The sequence below is a fragment of the Abrus precatorius genome, unplaced genomic scaffold (assembly GCF_003935025.1).
Source record: "Abrus precatorius isolate BTA unplaced genomic scaffold, Abrus_2018 Scaffold5, whole genome shotgun sequence".
Lineage (NCBI taxonomy): Eukaryota > Viridiplantae > Streptophyta > Magnoliopsida > Fabales > Fabaceae > Abrus > Abrus precatorius.
In genome coordinates this window covers 10,610,008-10,632,536 of record NW_020874395.1, presented here as the reverse complement: position 1 = coordinate 10,632,536, position 22,529 = coordinate 10,610,008, and the positions used below count along the sequence as shown (strand labels likewise).

The 22,529-nt window shown below is 32.9% G+C and overlaps 1 protein-coding gene across 8 annotated transcripts in view; it reads right to left on the bottom strand.

Moving 5' to 3' along the window:
* Positions 1–441: 441 nt before the first annotated feature.
* Positions 442–22,529, bottom strand: part of LOC113867996 (tripeptidyl-peptidase 2-like) — a 33,893-nt gene continuing 11,805 nt past the window's right edge. Inside the window, exons 17-35 of one of the 8 annotated variants that reach the window (XM_027503537.1) lie at positions 21,136–21,314; positions 20,562–20,674; positions 20,325–20,495; positions 19,675–19,803; positions 19,464–19,564; positions 19,269–19,386; positions 10,203–10,282; positions 9,808–9,880; positions 6,610–6,695; positions 6,483–6,534; positions 6,272–6,406; positions 6,020–6,091; positions 5,262–5,354; positions 4,980–5,075; positions 4,029–4,127; positions 2,818–2,910; positions 2,151–2,189; positions 1,788–1,997; positions 447–880 (exon numbers count right to left, since the gene is read on the bottom strand). In XM_027503537.1, the coding sequence (XP_027359338.1) occupies positions 722–880; positions 1,788–1,997; positions 2,151–2,189; positions 2,818–2,910; positions 4,029–4,127; positions 4,980–5,075; positions 5,262–5,354; positions 6,020–6,091; positions 6,272–6,406; positions 6,483–6,534; positions 6,610–6,695; positions 9,808–9,880; positions 10,203–10,282; positions 19,269–19,386; positions 19,464–19,564; positions 19,675–19,803; positions 20,325–20,495; positions 20,562–20,674; positions 21,136–21,314 (2,098 nt within the window). In that variant the 3' untranslated portion in view covers positions 447–721. Of the gene's footprint in view, positions 881–1,787; positions 2,031–2,150; positions 2,190–2,817; positions 2,911–3,930; positions 4,128–4,979; positions 5,076–5,261; positions 5,355–6,019; positions 6,092–6,271; positions 6,416–6,482; positions 6,535–6,609; positions 6,696–9,807; positions 9,881–10,202; positions 10,283–19,268; positions 19,387–19,463; positions 19,565–19,674; positions 19,804–20,324; positions 20,496–20,561; positions 20,675–21,135; positions 21,315–22,529 lie in introns of those variants that run through there. The other 7 variants (XM_027503536.1, XM_027503541.1, XM_027503542.1 and 4 more) reach the window with 7 other exon arrangements.

Genomic DNA, 22,529 nt, shown 5'->3' with positions numbered 1-22,529 from the left:
TTATTGACAGTAACCGACATCTTATATAAGAGTGTATGAAAAGAAATAATAGAAAGAGGTGTAGTGGATTACCATCCAGGTTAGCGAATGAGGATCATGCCCAAAGCAATAAGCAAACATCAGTGACAGTAACAAACTGAACAGCTTGACTACTGACCAGTGAATAGATTCTAAATACAAGAAGCGACAAGACAATCATTATTTAGTAACAAGGGACAAGTAAGCCTAAAGGGTTACAGAAATTTGGGTAAAAGGATAGTGAAAGAAGTTCATCTCCCTCTTTCCTTTTGCTTTATGTAAACCTTACCTAAGGACATAATAATTAATCCTAACAAAGGATAGAAGATCCAAGCAAACCCTATTCAATAGTTCTTAGAATTATTCTAGAGACACTGAATTCTAAATTAAAATATAAGTAGTGTGAACAAAAATCAAGAAAGGACAAGGGTAAACTATCTTTATTCTGTAATTATCAAATTAAGGTAAATGGGATTCGTACCCTTAATGTAGCAGCCATACTGAAGGAATAGCAATACGCATGAATGGCAAAGTTCCCATGGCATGTTTGACATACCTAGGCCAACGTGTGCACAGAAAGGAAAGTATAGGTCATACGTTTCTAGTGTTAACATAAATTATCCGCAAATGCACAATATTGAGGAAAAGAACATGGCTCCGAAGTCCAAACATTGCTATCCACCATACTCCAGATGATAAGGCCCTAGAAAAGAGGCAGGCTTGGAGGGAAACGCACAAGCATCCACTGTCTCTCATATGTAGCTAAATGTGTCCATCCAATCTCATCAAGCAAAGAGAGCTTTACTTCATAGAATTTCTTCTTGGCCGGCTCTGCATCCTCTTGAATTATGTCACACAGTACCTGAATAATGGGAGAAGAGATTCAGCAGTTACTAACTTATCTACACAAAGTCCCTTTCCCGTCCCCTATCATCATCACTTGAAGACATGCAAAAGTTACTTTATGATTATAGAATTGCCTGATTAAAAATTATATCGATCTACCTCCATTAATCACCCATGTTATAACATGCAATGATGAAAACCTAGACCAGACTGATCTATTTGACAAAAAAGATTGATAAACTGGGTGCCGGTTTTTACAATCCATAAAACCAGAGGACATCCTTTCAAGTTTTTTTTTCTCTTTTTTTCAAAGGAAAAGACCACCTCTCATGTTCAAACTTACTTTCAGGTATGATTCCTTTTATGAACTTACGCATATTATGCCAGTTGAACATTGAATCGTATTGCATGATTATGATTTATATGACTTCATTAATATATCAGCTTATTTTATTGTTTAAAATATTATAAAATTAAAAAATATATTTAATTACACTGGTTCAATACTTCAATTACATCTAAACCATTTAAGTGCCTTTACCGATTCAACAATTGATCCAGTTTTAAAAATATTGAATTGAGGAGTGTTTACGAACATATTCTCTAACAAAATCTTTTTAACACACTCAGTTATTGGTTAAAATTTATTAACTACAAAAGTGTGAGAATCAATAAATTAAGAGTGAGACCCACGTAACTTTTAATAAGTTTTAGCTAATAACTACGAGTGTTTTAAGAAAGGTGTGTCTCTCACATGATAATTCGTGACAGCTTACAAACAAATCTCACTGAGAAAAGAATAGAACGAGTCTTCATACTCAAGTAGACTTCAGTGTCATACTATTGATAGTGAATTAGTAATTAATAAATTGGTGAGTAATCATCTATGGAGCAGCCAATACAAAACTTGTAAAAGAAAATACCTTCAATGCTGTCCCAAGCCTTTGAGCTCGTCTCTCCCGTGTTACTAAGAGGGTTCCATATTTAGTCGATTTCACATCAACCCATTTCTTCAATTCTTTAAAATTTTCTTCAAACAAATCTCCATGACTGCCATCATCTGTAGATTGTTTACTGGCCATGTCTTCTTTTGCACCTTCTGAGGCAGCCAAAGCTGAGTACTTATCTACGTCCTTTGACAATATACACCAAGTCAAGTCTGCCAACTTTTATTGGTAAAAAACATAATTAAATGCTATCACCATGGAATGTGAATTATTTAAGGAGAGCGAATAACACTGCCATTTTCTTAAAAGGAATATTGCAGGTGACTAACTAAAACTAACCACGGGAGGCTGTATGTGAAAAGCTGTTGACTCTGGCAGCTACATAATACATGGGGGTAACAATATTGATAAATATCATGATCATGAGAATTGTAGTTTTACAAAGCATTATTTACAGCAAGACGTGTGGTTTGTGCATGAGAAAAATACTAAAGGGAATGCTTGGTTTCAGAAAATATTTCTATTTTCACTTTTAATTACAAAATCATCACACTGTTTTCAATTTATTTCCAGACATCAAATATTTGTAGAGGAAACAGTGAAAACAAAAAAATGTTGTTTTCAGTTTTTCCTGAACAAATATTTAAAATAGGAAATAGAAACAAGGTAACCGTTTTATAATTAAAAGTGAAAATAAAATAAAATCAGAAAATGTTTTCTGAAACTAAACAGCCCCTAAAAATAGGAAAACATTTTCTGAAACCAAACAGCCCCTAAAATTTTGACCTCAATTTACAGGGATATTTCCTATTCTTGAATATATTTTTAATAATTTTGAAAGATAGCAGCTATATATCAAGAATAAAACAGGTTCTCCATCCACCTAACAAGACAAATGAGACAGACTTTTGCGATATCATTTGCATGGTTCTTCATTTTGTTTAGCACGCATTTAAATAATTGATGAAATTCTACAATAATTGCCTGAAAGAATAAAAGCTCAAACCTTTAAAGACTCGATCTCTGCCAGCGCAAGCCCCTTTTGGTAGAGTGCCTCTCCCAATTGATCTCGGATTAACTCCATCTTTTTTCTGATATCCTATAGTGAGAAAAGAAGATCATTATAGGCCAACAAATTGCAAATAACGACTGTTGGAAATGATAACAGTATATATTATAGTTTTGGAAACAATAGGAATTTATGAACAACTAGCAACACAAGGCTGTTAAGAAATAGTCCAATTTTTCAATTCTTATAAATGTAAGTTGTTATTTTTCACACAAGTAAATATCGGTACTAGGAGTAAACACTCAACCAATGCACAGAAATCTCAAATTCATTTGAGTGCCACAATCACAATGCAGTGTGAAAGTAGTACATGATTTATTTATCCACAAAGAAATAATAATCTGTGTCAGTTTGTTTTTACATTGGAAAACATTGGAACTCCTCTTTGTGCAAAATAATTTTTTTTTTTTTTCACTTTGTAAGATTGTTTTGAAAATCAGGAATAAGGTAACCTCGACTACAAAACAAACAAAACTTTCTATAATAAATTTAGTGAAGAACAATGTTAACATTTGATACTATCAGCATATAGCAATGTTCACACCATAATCATTTTTACACTTAAATAAATGTTAATAGTAAATTAAGTTCATAAACCATTTGAGAACTTCCAAGTACGTCTGCATATTTTGTAAGTGTGTAATTAGATCCCAATAGTTTATATATCTGTCTTGCATAAACAGATAATATAAGAATAATAGATATGTTAATAGGTTGAGACCATATACTATTAGAGAATTTACAAGTATGTCTGCATACTATATAAATGTGTAATTACTAATTAGATCCCTATAGTTTATATATCTATACTTGCATAAACAGACAATAGGAGAATTATAGATATGTATTCATTCTTACATGTATATTCGATTCTTGCACACATATAAACTAACAGTAACAGTGAGATTTAGTTCATGATAATTGCCAGTTTTAAAACATGCTAAGCAGCTGCAGGTCAACTGTCTTTAAGAGAGATTAGCTGTGATTAATTGATAGGTTACAATTAGCTCATTAAGGCCTGTAATTGCTCCCCTAATTTACTGTACTTACTGTATTAATAACAGATGATATGTATATAATAACATGTAAAATTTCTCCATATCTTCTGTTTCTTTAGTAACCAAGTATTAGGGGTCAAGATTGAGCACCTCTACCTCCTCATCCTCTGGATCATTCTTTAGTGCAAAAAATTTTGCCAGCTCTTCTCTGTCAATACTGTCAATTACCTCATTTGCTGCATCAATCACCTGCAAAATGTAATCATGATGATATCTGTAGTTTTGTAGACACCAGTACAAACTACTATAGAATATACCCTTTTAAAAAAAACTTGTTAGGCCTCAAAAATTACTAATTATAACTAAAGTAGAAAGGATGAAATGACAAGGTGACCAAGAGTTATGATGGAAATTTAAGTTGTAACCAACTTGCACATGTGGCAGGTAGGATTAAGGTTGGAACTGAGGTGTTAAATCTGCCAGGGTAGGTGATGAAAAAGTGGGAGTGTGAGAAAATTTAGCCACTTATTTAATAACACATTGGTGCATTAGGGTAGGAACTAGGAAGGAAGCAGACCCTCAAAGGTTGGCAAAATATTTCCATTTTTTTTTTATCTTGTTTAATAGTGAAGTGGTGAGCCTGCGATTCTGATCACTGTATTGGGTCAGGATTGTCCATAATTTCTGTAATAAAATATCTAGTTCCTATAAAAAAATATAGTTGGACCAAAAGTTCACATCATGTAGATCATTCTCCCAAATTAATTATAAATTCATTTTGGACTCTTAATACTACAAGAGATTAAATTTAAAATATAGGAAACTATTGGAAATGGACCAGGCATAACTCAATCCAAAAAAACTAACCCAAGGGAGGAGGATTGCTCAAGTTTTATAAAGAGTATTCTAGTCATATTCATACTCAATGTGGGACACCTTAACCAATAAGTATCAACTACATGATTTTCAACTTATTGATAATAAAAAGAAATGAGAATCCAATAGAATAATGAAAGCCCAAAACTCCAGAGCCAACCTTAATGGTATTCAAGTTTTTTAAAAAGTATAAAAATCAAATCATTTGCTTCCCACAAAATGTACCTCTTCATCATGATGGATTTTGTCTTTCACATTACTCCTAGAAACTAGTCCTTCCAAAATCTTTGCAAGCAATGGAGTGTACTTTGGATATTCCAACTGCAATGAAACAAATTTTCTTGTATGATTTAATCTATAAATATCATACAGAGAATAGACAACTGAATACATTTTGAAAAACATCAAAAAGAAAGAAATATAATCAATTATTAAGAGAATAAAGAAATAAATGAAAAGAAAAGAACCACAAAATCAACAAGTTCAGATTAAATTATCTTTACTGACTTTAAGCAAGGCAGATAGCTCTTTCCACTCCACAAGCTCTTCATCAGTTTCTTGTTTTAGGCTTGCTAGAACTTTTATTTTTGCATCTCTTACCTGATTGACAAGTCAAGGCAAAATTTGAGAACCAGTAAGACAGAAGCTAGACATTAAAAATCTATATAATAGAATCTACACCATAACAACCAAGGCAAGGCATAAATAAAGTACATTAGATATTTACAATCATTTGTTTCATAACTTGTACACTTTATCACTTTATCAAAAAGGAAAAAAAGATGTACATATCATCCACTCATTTCAGCCAAGATTCATCCTTTTTAAGTAAATTAACAAAATACGTTTTTTTGGAGAATAACCAATTTATAATATTCAAAATCATGGAAGATTATAGAAGCCATTTTTCAGCTACAGAATTAGGTGATAGAAAATGTTATATGAAATCCCATAGTTGAATCAAGAAAGGTAATTGACTTCAGTGACAAAATGAATCAGGTAAAAGGTGCACTAGCAAATCTCATCTCTACATAATTAGCCTGGAGACTTGAGGCATCCTTGTTCACTACCATTTTACCAATGTTTCAAATAGTGTAATTTTTGAAGTAAATAACAATCCAGATTATAAATAACACTGCAATTGCTTTAAGAAGGAAAAAGATGTAAAAGGAACATATTTTCAATCATAAGTAAAAAAAAAGCAAAAGCATGCAATAGGAGAAAAAAACTAAAGGAAATATTTTTCTGAAGTTTGATTTGCATACCTCTTCTTTTAAACGTTCTGAAACATTCTTCTTGGAAGATAAGGAAGAACCTTTTCGCTTTTCCTCATCAATCTTTCAACAGAAGACACGTAATTAGACATTAACTTCAGTCATATATGATAGTAGATTCACGTTCAACCGCAGCAAAGCCCAGTGCTTTCTCAAAGGAGCCAGTTATGAGCATGATATGGTACAATTATAAAGCATAAAAAGAGATGTTAAAGGAGATAAATTTATAAGGCAGAAACCGACCTTATTTGGGGGAACTATATAAGAAATCCCATATGATGCAGGGTGCTTTTCAGGATTCTTGTACTCTCCCTGATCAGTAAGTGATAGCTTCCCATATGAAATTGCCCCAACCAAAACAGATCCTTGTGGAGAATTCTGCAGAAAATTTACAAATGCCATTACATACTATTAGTGAAAATATCTTAAAGGTTGACAATGGAGAACAATGTACCTTGGGAAGCTTTTCCTTTGGTGGTGGACCAAGATATAATCCTTCTTTTATACTACCAATAAGCAAAAGTCAACACGACATCACAAGACATTTAAAACCAGTTAGGACTATAAACCTACTCACATACCCAGGAACTAATGATGAGGACTTAAAGGAACCATTTCCCATCAGTGGGCCATCTGGCTGAGAGAAAAAGTTTAACCGAATGACATCCTAGAAACACACAAAAACAAATAAAAAATGAATAAATAGATATAAAGAATGTGTTTAATCTAAATTTTACTAATGCGTATAGCATTTTAATTGGAACATATCTGAACCACTATTGGAGGCATGTATAACCCTTACAAATTATTTTCAAGCACAACGATCAATTATCGGGAGAATTACAAATACTTAGACAAGTTTATGCAAAATGTTCTACAATTTTAGTATTATCCAATGCCATAATGGAATGGAATGGCATGCCATGCTGGTTTGATGGTCACTGTTAAGAAACTTGGGCCTCACTCACTCCCAAAAGTTAGCTCATAAGAGGAGGACTGTCCTAGCTCTTATAAGGAGTATTCTGGTGTTCACCTGTTCATGTTTTGTAGCTGCCATTGCCATGGCATCATGGCAGTTTGCAGCAGCCATGGCAAATGCATACCCTTTTTTTTTTTAATTTTAGAAAGCTGCAACTAGGGTTTCTAAAACCCTTTCCTCATGCATCATATGTTCTTAGTCCTCTCCCATTTTTTCAGGGTCCACAGACCTTGAACTTCCACCCATCTTCTCCCTCTAATTTGAAGAAGCCCAACATGATTATCAATTGCCAAAAATTATGATTGATTTGTCAAGTAATCCCATTCTCATATGGGTTTTGAGTTGCCATATGGAATTGTTTTACGAAGGGCAGCTTGTAAATTTTGCTGCATTCTCTTATATTTCATTAATCTTAAAAGAAATTTCACTCTTCTCATTTAGATGAACATTTGGGTTATTTGAAGACCTTCAGAAGATTGCAAGGAAATCTCTACTGGATTGGAAAGTTGCAAACAATGGAGGACTTGCTAAAGTCTTGTGATGCATGCCAAATGTACAAATATGCTACAAAATCCATGGGGGACTACGTCAGCCATTGCCTATAACAGATCAACTATTGGAAAATATATTTGTGGATTTTATTATAGGACTTCCTAAATCTAAATGATATGTTGTTTTGGTGATAGTAGAACAATTATCTAAATATGCTCATTTTATCTTGTTAAATTAAAGCATCCTATATTATCAAGCATCAAGACAGTGGCTTATTTTTTCTCTTGGAAGATTATAAGGCTTTCACTAACCAGTAGTCAAGTACTCAGGATCCTTTGTTCATCAGTTATTTAATAGGAATAGAGCAATAGAAAAGGATCACAGCCCTTAACAGTTGTTATGATGTCGCACATTGATTAGGAATAGAGTTAGAATACTCCTTATAATGGCTAGGGTAGTCCTCCTCCTATGAGCTAGCTTTTGGGAGTGAGCTAAGCCCAAGTTTCTTAACATGGTATCAGAGCCTATTCAGTTTAAATGTTGGGCTACACACAAATGTCCAATCCTGTTGGGTCTACTCGTGCAAATGTCCAGTCCTGCAAATTTCACACACTAGATGTCCAGTCTTAGGCATGAGGGAGGGTGTTAAGATGTCCCACATCGCTATAAAGCTAGCTAATTAAGAAATAGTTTGATAGAACCAGTTAGTGGGTTAGAAAAATATATGAAGGTTGATAGATTCAGTTTGGGGGTATCAAATAATCGAAATTGGAAATTGTGGCTAGGCTGAGCCTCTCAAATTACTCAGCATTTCTTCTGCTGACATTACTCTGTTCTGCAGTGGGTCAGATTTGGGAATTAAGTTTCATTGCTATACAAATCCTCCTTTCTTTCAATCTTGGTACCAGTTCCTATCACCATTTTTGGAAGGAGCTATTCAGATTGCAAGGTACCATGCTTAGAATGAGTTCTTCCTATCACCTAAAATCTGATACCATCTTGAATAGGTGTGTATGGAGTGTTATTTGAGATGTTTTGCTGGGCAACCTAGAAATTGAGTTCATTGGGTGCCATGGGCAGAATTTTGGTACAATACTTCTTTTCAATTATCCATTGGCCAAACCCCTATGGAAGTAGTCTATGGAAGGAAACCTCCTTAAGTCATTCGTTTCTTGAAGAATTTCACTTAAGTTGAAGCAATGGCAAGATAATTATTTGATAGAGATGTAGCTCTCCTTCAATTGCAATACAATCTATTTAACGCACAAGAACTGAAGAAATATGAAAACAAAAAAGGAGACCAGCACAATTTAAAGTGGGAGAATGGGTCTTAATTAAATTTAGGCCTTGTAAGCACCACTTAGGGCCTGTTTGTTGGACAGAATTAGATAATAAGATAGGATACTTTTCCTATCCTATCCTACTTTTTATATTTTTTGAACCGATAGGATATGATAAGTTTATTTTATAACCTTAACATGCCAGAATTAATAAGGTAATTATATGGTAGGGCAGTTATGCAACAATTATTTAGCTTTGCAATAGCTTATAGGGATATTATGTAACAGTTATTTAACTGTATGTGGTATTGCAACAATTATTTAATTGTGTAGTAGGGAAGTCATGTAACAGTTACTAAATTGTATGCAGTGTAGTTATAGGAAGGGATATGGGTAGTTTCCGCTATATGGTGTGGGTTTTTATGTTGTAAGGTTAAGACATGTCTTCCCAGTGGAGAGCATTGGCTCTAAGGTTGCTAGGGACGTTTATCTACCAGACTTGTGTGTTTGTGTATCTGTAATTATATAAAGTTTGTTTAAAACTCTCATCTTTCTTGTTAGTGTTGTTATGAGATTTCATGCATACATTATGAGACTTTGATGACTTTTATTTCATAGAATGTATTTCTAATTTGTTATCTTTATATCGGTTACTATTTTTTATTATTTATTGTACTCATTAATTTTTTTTTTGGTATTTTTAATACAATATATTTTTTAATTCATCTGCCATGCTTCGGCCATTTGCCCATCATGCCATCTGCCATCTGCCATATTGTATGACAGATTTTTGGCCTACCACCATGGACCACCATCCAGGATTGATAACATTAATAAGTAAAATTATTTAATCATAGTTGCAAAACTCTTCCATTGATGATTTATGGTGACCCATGAACCCATCTTTATGATGAGTCACATACTCATGATGTTAATTCAAAAACCTTGAATCACAGCAATAAAGCTCCTTCAGGCTTCAGTAAGAATTGACCATTCGTGAAAAACATAAAATTGATATGATAAACTACCTTCTCTTCCAAATTTCGCTCAATGAATAACACCAAATGCCTCATCTTTTCCAAAATCTGCACATCGTCATGCCTGAAACATTATTATGAATGTAAGGGACTAGGTTGAACGCATTTCACATATAGCATTTCACATATAAATCTTTTATGAACTAAGAAATATTCCACTTGTAGCATGCCAGCTTTCTTATTATGAGTATTAATAACTAAACCAAGCTTCCAAGTTCTCTTAATAATATTAATTCATTATTTGCACTCAACCACTACCTATGAATTGAAATATATTTCAAAATTACAAATCTATAGTAGTAATGCCATCAGGTCTACAAAAAGCGCTAGTGGGAACAAACATGGGCACCCTCATCCAGGGTATATGCTCAGAAAAAGGCAAATACCTCAAATATAGCTGTAAATTATATTCTCCCTTGGGAAGATTTGTAGAGCTTGGATAGACATCGCCACTTGAATATACCCGCTATAATCAAAACAAAGAAAAAGCAAAAGAGAGACAAATATATAAAGCAACATTTGTACCAACTTGGAGAAACAATCAATATTTTCAAGGTTCCCTAGAAAGCTTTTAAAAGATGCAATTATTTCCTCTGAAAAAAGCATTTCTAAACATGCAAAGAACCCAAATACAAATGAAGTTGGAATAAACAAAACTCTTACGAATATATATATATATATATATATATATATATATATGAGTTAGGATTCATTGACATCAGGTGTCAAATTCGCTAAATAACTTTTTATAGAATGCAAGATTAACTAATTCAACCGTTAGTTTGAAAGTTCTTATTAAGTAGATCAACTTTATAAATTTCATAAAAAAAAATGATTAAGTACTCTATTGCATTACATTATTTCAATTTATAATGTTTTTAAAATACAAGTAAATATCAACTTTTAGATAATATACCTACAAATTACATAAAATTTGATATAAATAATCAGAAAGATAATATAAAATGATTCTGATGGTTAGATTGATTAATTTTGTATTCTATAAAAAGTTATTAATAAGTAGTGTAAGTGTTTAAGTTTGACGCTGGTGTCAACAAGTTTTGACTTTTGAATTTGTTAAAAAATTCTTTTCTTTCATGAAGATTAGAAATAGAACTTATTGCTTCTATAAGAAGATCCAGTAATCAATCGGAACTGTAAAAACAGTATTTATTTTCTCTTTATAAAGAGTCTTCGACCATGATGTGAGACACCCTTTCATTGAGCAATCTTAGAAAGATAAACTAGTGAGAAGTGCTCTGAGATAATTTCTTTGTAAGCTTTTCTCCAAGTTTCAATAAAAGTTTGTTGTTTTAAATTATTTTCCTCTCTTCTCCCTCTTAGCCGGTTCTGTTCGGACTACTGTCATCCGGTTTTCTTCTCTTCTCCCTCTATTAGATCTATGCTAGTTATACCGCCGTTCTAGTTTCTATGTTTTAAATTTACATATTTATATTCTGCACATTTAAATTTTTGCATTTTTATTTTTTAGTGCTGTTACTGCCTACTTTCCTTTCAATCTATTTTATTTTCCCTTTATCCACTTTGAGTTATCTGGTATCAGAGTCCTTTCAACTTGAGGAGGTATTTGTTAGTGTAATTGACCTGTTCCATGAGGCCTTGGATATCAGTGGGAGTGATAAACTCATCAGAATTCTTGGTTTTGAAAAGAGTAGCCATAACAGGGTTACCGCTTTTGTCTTTCAAGTTTGGTAACTAATAATGAGTTGTGGGTGGCAGTTTACTCTGAACAATTTATACATCTTTAATTTGCCAAAATATAACATTAGCCGAGGAAGTACTAATGACATTCTCTTGCCAAAAATAATCAATATTATTATAAATGGTATAAGCATGATACTAATCAAAGAAAGGAATATTTTGCTTGACTTTTTCAAGAAATTGGTAAAATTCCTCTTGAATATCGGATCTATTCTTACCCTTGTAATTTTGGAAGAACCACTCTCTTTGATGTTTCAAGAGTTCATGGCTTTGTACTGGATCCTATAGATTAAGGCAGCGGGAATAGATCCCTTTTTCATGTTTAAACCATAAAAACAAATATTGAGAAACAGAGAGTCAAAAATATGTTCATCTAAAAGACTCACTGTTTTGTTTGGGAAACAGTTGAAATAAATCGGACCTTGGCCAAGACTAGTTTCTACTGTTCCTATTAGAGAATCATCAAAATTATTATGACGAACATCTCTAAGACACATTAAGATAGCAGCATCTATACCTATGTCTATGAAAGGTTTGATAGCTACCTGAACACATCCTATGTGAAGGTACTTGTATTTGCGTTTGTGCTCATTGATGGAAGATTTGAACAGGAGATGAAATTCTTCTCCTAAATCTTTTCCTAAAGGAATATTGTTTTCAACAGTCTTAATAATATAATCAAAATTATTTTTCTCCGAGTGTTCTTCAGGAACATATAATGTATCCTGAGAAATTTCTAGGATGGTCCAGTCGTCCATACTTTGGTTGATCTCTTCGAAACGAACTTCTTCTCGAAGAGGTTATGTTTTGGTGTGATTTCAGGAGACTGTTTCTCCTGATCATTGAAGTAGTTTTTTGTTGGAAAGAAATATGAAGAGGTAGAACCAGAACGGAAAGAAATACGGGAGGAGCGAAGGCGACGAGACATCATAAAAATTAAATCTGGCACCTCACCCTCATTTGATTCCATAACAATATACCTGTCAATTATTTATAACTCTTTCAACTAGATCTGGTTATTTGTGGACTTTTTTTTTTATTTTAATTTACAAAATCAGAAATTCTTTTACTATAGTCACCAGCTTCTTATGTTCTTTGATTTTTTGAATACAACATTGTCAAATTAGCCTTACTGTCCTTCACCCATGCGACTTACTACTACAGCCCTATTTAAAAGAACTAAGAACTATTGTACTTCCAGTAAAAACATTCCATAAAATAAAGAACTGTACAAAATCACAGAAATTTAAAAGAAGTTTGAAGTCCAGATCTAGAAGAACATAGTTATAAATAATCAACAGTTATATTCCTACTTCTCCAATAGGCTCTAATACCAGATAACCCAAAGTGGATAAAGGAAAAATAAAATATACTGAAAGAAAAGTAGGTAGTAGCAGAACTACAAAATAAAAATGCAAAAATTTAAATGTGCAGAATATAAATATGTAAATTTAAAACATAGAAACTAGAACAGCGGTATAACCAGCACAAATCGAGTAGAGGGAGAAGAGAAAGCCGGACGACGGTAGTCTGAACAGCACCGGCTAAGAGGGAGGAGAGAGGAAAATAATTTAAAATAACAAACTTTTATTGAAACTTAAAGAAAAACTTACAAAGAAATTATCTCAGAGCACTTCTCACTAGTTTATCTCTCTAAGATTGCTCAATAAAAGGGTGTCTCACATCATGGTCGAGGACTCTTTATAAAGAGAAAATAAATAATGTTTCTACAGTTCCGGTTGATTACTGAAACTATTAACTATAGTACAAGTTATAATTCTCGAATATCAATACTGAAGCAGTCGTCTTCATTTTAATACATGTCATATGTATTGGTATCTTGTCTTGTTGATGATTCAGCTTCATCTTGACTTTGCAAGAGAAGAACATCTTTTAAATATTTTTTCATTTTTTTTTTCAATCACAACTTGATAAATAAGCTGCAATCTTTGATTTTTAATTCAGAAATTAGAATGTTGCTGGATCTGCCAAATTTAATAATTTTGAATTTTTTCAAAATATTCAGCAACACCAGATGGTCCAGCATGGAACTGATTCCACCATTTCACAAAGGAGTATCTATGAAGTAGAGGAAGAGTTTCTTCATTTTCTGTCTTGCTATATCTATACTACCACGAGAAAACCCATGCTAATGCAAAATCAGAAAAATACTTGAGATCTGCAGGAATTCTTGATTCTCACATATATCTGTCTTTGTAGATCTCATATTCTTTTTTAACTGGTGTAGGAAAAATATCTTCAATTGGTCCAAAATAGTCCCACCATTAGAGAAATCAATTTGAAAAATAATAACTCTAACTCCTTTTAAAATATATTAACTAAGAATGTCGGTTAAGTTTGTTTTGGAACCAGAAACTTCTTGTCCAGCCATCGATATAATCTCAGTAATTATATCCTATTAGGTCAAAAGGTTGAAAATTTTTTTTATAAGAATTCAAGTTTTTCCCAAAGGTTTTAGGTGTTAAAACTTTTAGAATCTGGATTGTAGAATGTGTTATTATGGAAGGATTTTTTTGATCTTTGAAATGTTTGATGAAAACAGAGTCTGAATCCACCAAAATGAATTCGTACAATTGGTTGGATTTATTCACAGCATACGGTCTAAAATGAAAACTAGGTGAAAATACTTTAGAAATGGCTTTGTGAATTTTTATCCCAAAATTCAGACTCCATTTGTATGACTGAAGAAAATTTTTCTTTTGCCATATAATGGTTGGTGTTTGAAGACTTCTGTTTGTCCTTTTGAAGGTTGAGGGTATTTTCTGTTTTGTTCGGATAGCTAACTGTTTTTTGGGTTTGGTTGAAGGACTGGATTATAGTGTTTAGGCTAGCTAAATCTATTTCCATATCTTCTTCAGAGGCAATATCTGCTCACAATTTCTTTGGTAAGTTACTCAAATTTCTTTGTTGGACAGCTAAGAAAGTGCTAATCGGTAAAGCATAATCTGTTTTAGTTTGTTTGGTCGTTTTGATAGAAGAATCAGTCTTTTTGAAAAATTATTTTGGAGTTCCAGATTGTTAGGTTGATGACTCAACAATTTGGATTGCTTTTTGAGTTGATGACTCAATGAGGGTAGATGACCCAGAAGATTTTGAATCTGTCGAAGCAGATTTTGATTTGTTTAAAGTTAGGGCAAGCCTGACTCTTCCTCCTCGAGAAGTCCCACCCCTAGGGGTTGTTGCCTTTTTAGGCATATTTATCCTGTAAATATTCACGAGTGAGATAATTAGGGAGAGAATTGGAGGTACCTTTGATATAATCAATTTCAAAATCAAAAACACTTAAAATTGCTTGTCATCTAGCAAAAATTTGTTTTAAGGCAAGGTTTTTGACATCTTTTTATAAAATTTCTTTTGGAAACTTGCAATCTACTTTGATAAGAAATTTTTAGTTTAATAAATCTGATTGAAATTTTGAGATGCATAAAACAATAGCTTAAATTTCTTTTTTAACAGTTATGTAATTCTGTTGTGCAGAATTCCAATGTTCTATCTGTTCTAATCTTTCCAATGTTTTCTGGAACTGGAAGAAACATATTGTTAGTCTTCCTTATGAGTCAGATTTTAAAGACAGTCAAATCCCTACCAAGACTAGACCCATTCAAATGAATGAAGAACTCTTTCAGTATTGTCAGAAAGAAATCAAAGATCTCTTAGACAAAAAACTCATCAAAAAAAGTAAAAGTCCTTGGTCGTGTTCTGCTTTTTATGTCAATAAACCTGCAAAATTAGAAAGAGGTACTTCCAGATTAGTAATCAACTACAAACCCCTTAACAAAGCCCTCCAATGGATTAGGTATCCTATTCCCAACAAAAAAGATCTTCTTAATAGATTAAATTCTGCTAGGATCTTTTCAAAATTTGACATGAAATCTGAATTTTGACAAATCTAAATTTGTGAGAGTGATAGGTATAAGACCGCCTTCACTGTCTCCTTTGGGCATTACGAATGGAATGCTATGCCCTTTGGCTTAAAAAATGCCCCTTCTGAATTCTGGAAGATTATGAATAATATTTTTAATCCTTATTCTAAATTTGTCATTGTCTACATTGATGATGTTTTAATTTTTTCTCATTCTATTGATCAGCATTTTAAACATATAAATGTTTTTATCAATGTTATCAAACAAAATGGACTTGTTGTTTCAAAGTCTAAAATTAATCTTTTCCAAACCACTATTAGGTTCTTTCGTCACAATATTCATCAAGGAACTATCATTCCTATCAGCAGATCCATTGAATTTGCTGACAAATTTCTTGATAGAATTCTTGATAAAACTCAACTTCAAAGGTTTCTAGGATATCTTAATTATGTAGGTGAATTTATTCCACACCTCAACAATATTATTAAGCCTTTGTATGATAGGCTTAAAAAGAATACCCCTTCCTAGACTGATGTTCATACCAATGTCGTCAGGGATATTAAAAATAAAGTCAGAGAGATAAGTTGTCTATATGTCCCTATTCCTCAAGTCTTCAAAATTGTTGAAACTAATGCTTCTGACATAGGTTATGATGGCATTCTCAAACAAAGAATCAAGTCACATGAGCATATTACTGCATATACTTTACGACATTAGAATTCTGCACAACAAATTACTCGACTGTTAAAAAAGAAGTTTTAGCTATTGTTTTATGCATCTCAAAATTTCAATCAGATTTATTAAACTAAAATTTTTTTATCGGAATAGATTACAAGTCTGCCAAAGAAATTTTACAAAAGAATGTTAAAAACTTTCCCTCAAAACAAATTTTTGCTAAATGACAAGTAATTTTAAGTATTTTTGATTTTGAAATTGATTATATCAAAGACACCTCCAATTCTCTCCCTGATTATCTCACTCGTGAATATTTACAGGATAAATATGCCTAAAAAGGCAACAACCCCTAGGGGTGGGACTTCTCGAGGAAGAAGAGTCAGACTTGTCCTAACTCTAAACAAATCAAAATCAAAATCTGCTTCGACATATTCAAAATCCTCTAAGTCATCTACCCCCATTGAGTCATCAACTCAAAAAGTAATCTAAATTGTTGAGTCATCAACCTAGCAATCTAAAACTCCAAAAAAAATTTTCAAAAAAATTGATTTTTTATCAAAACGACCAAACAAACAAAAGCAGATTATGCTTTACCGATTAGCACTCTCTTAGCTGTCCAACAGAAAAGTTTGAGTAACTTACCAAAGAAATCGTGGGCAGATATTGCCTCTGAAGAAGATATGGAAATAGATTTAGCTAGCTTAAATACTATAATTCAGTCCTTTAACCAAACCCAAAAAACAGTTAACTATCCTAACAAAACAGAAAATACCCTCAACCTTCAAAAGGACAAACAAAAGTCTTCAAACACCAACCATTATATGGCAAAAGAAAAATTTTCTTCATTTATACAAATGGAGCCTGAATTTTGGGATAAAAATCCCTACAAAGCCATTTCTAAAGTCTTTCCACTTTGTTTTCATTTTAGACCATATGCTGTGAATAAAACCAGACAAATTTTACGAATTCATTTTGGTGGATTCAGACTCTGTTTCCATCAAACATTACAAAGATAAAAAAGATTCTTCCATCATAATACATTCTACAGCCCAGATCCTAAAAGTTTTAACACTTAAAACTTTTGAGAAAAACATGAATTCTTACAAAAAGTTTTTTCAACCTTTTGACCTAGTAGGATATAATTACTGAGATTATATCGATGCCTGGACAAGAAGTTTCTGGTTCCAAAACAAACTTAACCAACATTCTTAGTTAATATATTTTAAAAGGAGTCAGAGTTATGATTTTTCAAATTGGTTTCTCTAATAGTAGGACTATTTTGGACCAATTGAAGATATTTTTCCTACACCAGTTAAAGAAGAATATGCAGTCTATAAAGGCAGATATCTGTGAGAATCAAGAATTCCTGTAGATCTCAAGTATTTTTCTGATTTTGCATTAGCATAGGTTTTCTTGTGGCAGTATAGATATAGCAAGACAGAAAATGAAGAAACTCTTCCTCTACTTCACAGATACTCCTTTGTGAAATGATGGAATCAGTTCAATGCTGACCATGCTGGACCATCTGGTGTTGCTGAATATTTTGAAAAAAATTTAAAATTATTAAATTTGGCAGATCCAGCAACATTCCAATTTCTGAATCAAAAATCAAAGATTGCAGCTTATTTATCAAGTTGTAACTCAAAAGAAAAAATGAAGAAATATTTAAAAGATGTTCTTCTTCTCTTACAAAGTCAAAATGAAGCTGAATCATCAACAAAATAAGATACCAATGCAGATGACATGTATTAAAATGAAGACAACTGCTTCGATATTGATATTCGAGAATTATAACTTGTACTGTAGTTAATAGTTTCAGTAATCAACTGGAACTGTAGAAACAGTATTTATTTTCTCTTTATAAAGACTCCTCGACCATGATGTGAGGCACCCTTTCATTGAGCAATCTTAGAGAGATAAACTAGTGAGAAGTGCTCTGAAATAATTTCTTTGTAAGTTTTTCTTCAAGTTTCAAAAAAGTTTGTTGCTTTAAATTATTTTCCTCTCTCCTCCCTCTTAGCAGGTTCTGTTCAGACTACCGTCGTCCGGCTTTCTTCTCTTCTCCCTCTACTAGATCTGTGCTGGTTATACCGCCGTTCTAGTTTCTATGTTTTAAATTTACATATTTATATTCTGCATATTTAAATTTCTACATTTTTATTTTTTAGTCCTGCTACTGCTTACTTTCCTTTCAGTCTATTTTATTTTCCCTTGATCCACTTTGGGTTATCTGGTATCAGAGTCCTTTCAACTTGAGGAGGTATTTGTTAGTGTAATTGGCCTGTTCCATGAGGCCTTGGATACCATTGGAAGTGATACTCATCAAGATTCTTGGTTTTGAAAGGAGTAGTCATAACAGGGTTACCGCTTTTGTCTTTCAAGTTTGGTAACTGATAATGAGTTGTGGGTGGCAGTTCACTCTGAACAATTTGTCCATCTTTAATCTGCCAAGATATAACATTAGCAGAGGAAGTACTAATGACATCCTCTTGCCAAGGATAATCAATATTATTATGAATGGTATAAGCATGATACCAATCAAAGAAAGGAATATTTTGCTTGACTTCTTCGAGAAATTGGTAAAATTCCTCTCTTCAAGCCTATTAAGATTAGCACCAAAGCTAAACAGAAAATACTAGAACTTAGGCAAAAAAGATAGAACCAAAGCCATTGACGATAACCAGAATGAGGTACTTAGTAAAATTACTAGTCTGTTCACCACTATCCGTGATACTCTCCAAACTTCTGAAGAATCTAGCGTCAAACCTAGGACTAGATCTCTTACCAAAACCGTCAATGCTATTTCTCAAGCTGACTCAGAACAATATTCTGAGACAGACTCCGTTTTAGCCATTAATCCAGTTAATAACTTGAAAAATTCTTCAAAGCTTTATTATAATAAAGTTACTGTTCCTGATATATATATATATATATATATATATCATTTTGCAAACACCTATTAATAATTAACACACTCTCACCCAAGAGGTTATAAATCCCACTACTTGGGGTCCCTGACTACCGGTGTAATACAATTAAAAACGTCCCAATAAAAAACAATATATAAAAATCAGCATTTCTATAAACAACAAGTTACATGCAAGCAAAAGAATCTCTAATGGAAACTATTTCACTCATTCCAAAAGAAAAATCATAAAAGAATCAATATACCTTATTAGAGTCAGAAATCACATAAAATTGAGACTCAAATTTATTGTCATATATCCTGTCATTTAGTAATGGTATGTGGGGTTTTAGTTGAGCTCCGTCTTCCAATTTGAGCTTGTAGCTGCAAAATTAAAATACTAAGAAAGGGCCATCCAAATGATCCAAAGACAAATGACAGTAACAAAATTTAAAACTCACGTCAAAGTCAGCGCCAGTATCTGCTTTCCAGAAGGAAGTTTGTCACGATCTGTTGAAAGTGCATTAATCTTGGAATCTATTGGTCGATATGGGACCCTGATCTGCAAGTTTAATATACATTAAGCAAATAAGTAAAGCTCATCGGCACTCCAAATCACCAGTACAACGGATAGCACAAAAAAGAAAAAGAAGCAAGCTTTAAAAAGATAACCTTGTTTAGAGTTGCCAAAGGTGCAAGTTCCTCAGATACCAGCAGTGTTTCAGCATCAATCCTGACTGGTGCTTCACTACCATCTAGTATAATTTCTTCTTGGTTTACTTTTATCCCATGAAACACAACCTGGAATTTTATGTAAACAGCAGGATTGTATCTTCAATAAAGAATGAAATAACACACAACATCCCACTTCATAACAGAGATTGTACATGCAACCAAAAAACAAAAATCCATTCACAAAAAATATCCAATCATGCTCTCTTCAGAGGCTGCAATCATATGAAAGGACAACTACAAAATGCGGGATCACCAGGAAGGACAAAAAAAAAAAAACATTATGTTTTTTCCTTGCTAGATGTGTCTACAACCTTTACCTTTTAACATTTGTTATCTAAATTCCCAATCTGTTAAATAGATAAAAAATGGAAGGTTATCAACCATTATCACACAATACAAGCAAGCGTGATATAAAAGAATTGAGATGCATCTTACATCAACAACATTAACTACCAAAATAATAATGATAATCATCATGTGCCTTGTAATTCAAATACTAGGATTTTCAGTTTATTAGCAGAAACAGAAAAATATATCCAAATATCCCGGAGTGGGGAAATTCATCTTATGATAAAGAATTTTGTTACCTCAAAATCCACACTTGCAGTCTCATGACTCCCTATGCCACTTGACCAAAACTGAGCAATGACTAGTTCCAATGTCTGACCACTTACTACCCTAAAGGCAAAGCTTTTGGCAGCAGGAGAAGTAAAAGTAACTGCCTTCTCCCATTTCAAAGGTCTTTGCAATGGGCATATCTAGACATAGAAAACATGTCAAAAAGACCTCCCATAATCTGACAAGTTTAAAGTCACAAGTTTTACCTGAACAGCATCCACATAAAATTTTCGTGCCGTGTCAAAACCTGATGTTCTCATTGTTGCTTCAGCCCAACATGCACCATGTGGCACTTCTATGTATCTCCTTTCTATATGGCCTAACAAAGTAACAAATAGAATGAAAATAACTTGAAGTGTTAGACTCAGTATATGCACTTCCCTATTTGGGCTACGACTATAGAGTGGGCTTATGTGTATGACTTGCAATATACTTGCAGTCATCCAGACATGAATAATATATGTATAAAAACAGCCTAACTAAATAAGTAGGAGCATTCTTATGGTAGTGCTCTCTCACACACTGTAAGCATTGATTTTAGGACACTATACCAGAAACGACAGCAGAATTGTGAATGCAATGTTAATATGTGAAAAATAATTTGAGACACTGCAATTTCAATATTAGATGTATTAGGGAAAAGAAAAGGCTGCTCCGGCAACAGCTCAAATATTTTGGTTGGTATGACTTATATATAGATCCCAGATTCAATACCTTGGTAGCACACCAGCATAAAGAAGCATGGAGATTAACTTAATCAAGTGATCAACTAATGCACACCTGGCTTGAACATCATCTTTGAAAACGAAATTTGTGGAGGCTGGTTGGTTACAGCCTTGGGCTTTGTTATGGTAATTGGAATTCTGAAAAGTGGACCACGCCATGGAGCTTTGCAATCAATACCATAGACCTCGAAATAATGAAGACCATCGCAAAGATTGGAAGGATCCACCACTACACTGAAAGTGGAATAAAATAAATTGTGTCATTAAGAAGACCAAACTATAAACTACAAATTAAAATTATTCTACAAAAACTAAGTCAAAATAAATAACTGCATGCTCAATCTATTTTAGTTTGGCTTAATATTTTCCCCCGGGAAGAAGTTATAATCGCTATATTGTCTTTTGGAGTAGTAGTAAACTACTTTCAACTAGACTGTTGATTTTATGATTCAGATTGGAGTTATAATGGTTCCATATACAGTTTTACTCAAAGAATTAGTTATTTTTCAATAAAACACCCATGCATCATTTGTCTGGTCTCTGTTATACAACAACAATCAAGCATTGTCCTAATAGGTGAGGGCAGTTACATGGATCTCATGACGTCATTGAGTTTGTTCAAAAATCAAATTATCAAAGATATTATTTTTCAATAGATCACTTTTATAAATTTCTCAGAGATTCTTCTAAGATTCCTCACCGGTGCCTCCAGTTGTCTTCTTTGCATATGATCAAACTACCTTAAACGATTTTCAGTCATTTTTTTCATTATTAGTGTCATACTAATATTCTTGCGTAAAAGATTATTTTTTATCCTATCTTTTCTTGTGTGACTCTTTAACATTCTCATTTCTATAACTCTCAATTTCACGTGTTATTCCTTTAAGGTTCAGCATTCACTACTATATTGGATAGCTAGTGCAATATAACCAGCTATCCTATATGATAGTAAATGCGGATAGTAAATGCTGGGCCTTAATAATAGTTGATAAATTTGAGGTAATAATTGTTAACTGAGTTGCAAGTTCACATAAATTAAAAGCAAGGTGAAAAATAAGTGAAGCTTTGTCAAATTTCGTGGAAACTTCAATTGGATTTTTTTGCAAGTTAGTCTCCTCTTTTCACTCACTGGGAAGTTGGGTGTTATTGATAAATTTGAGGCTTGCATGACTTGGATAAACCTACGGTTACGTGCCAGTCATGGACCACCAATTCAGGTTGTGACAAGAGTGCAATGTGTCTACTATAAGTAAAATTTTACCATAAAAAGTTAAGATCTTATATTGATTGTGCAACAGGTCATGACACAAAATTATGATGACATGACACTACAAAATACACTATTGTTTCACAAACATAATGAAACTGTTTGACTCAAGTAGGAAGGATTGACAATGCCCAGGCAAACAGTCATTTTAATTCCCCACAAAATCTACATCAAATTAATAA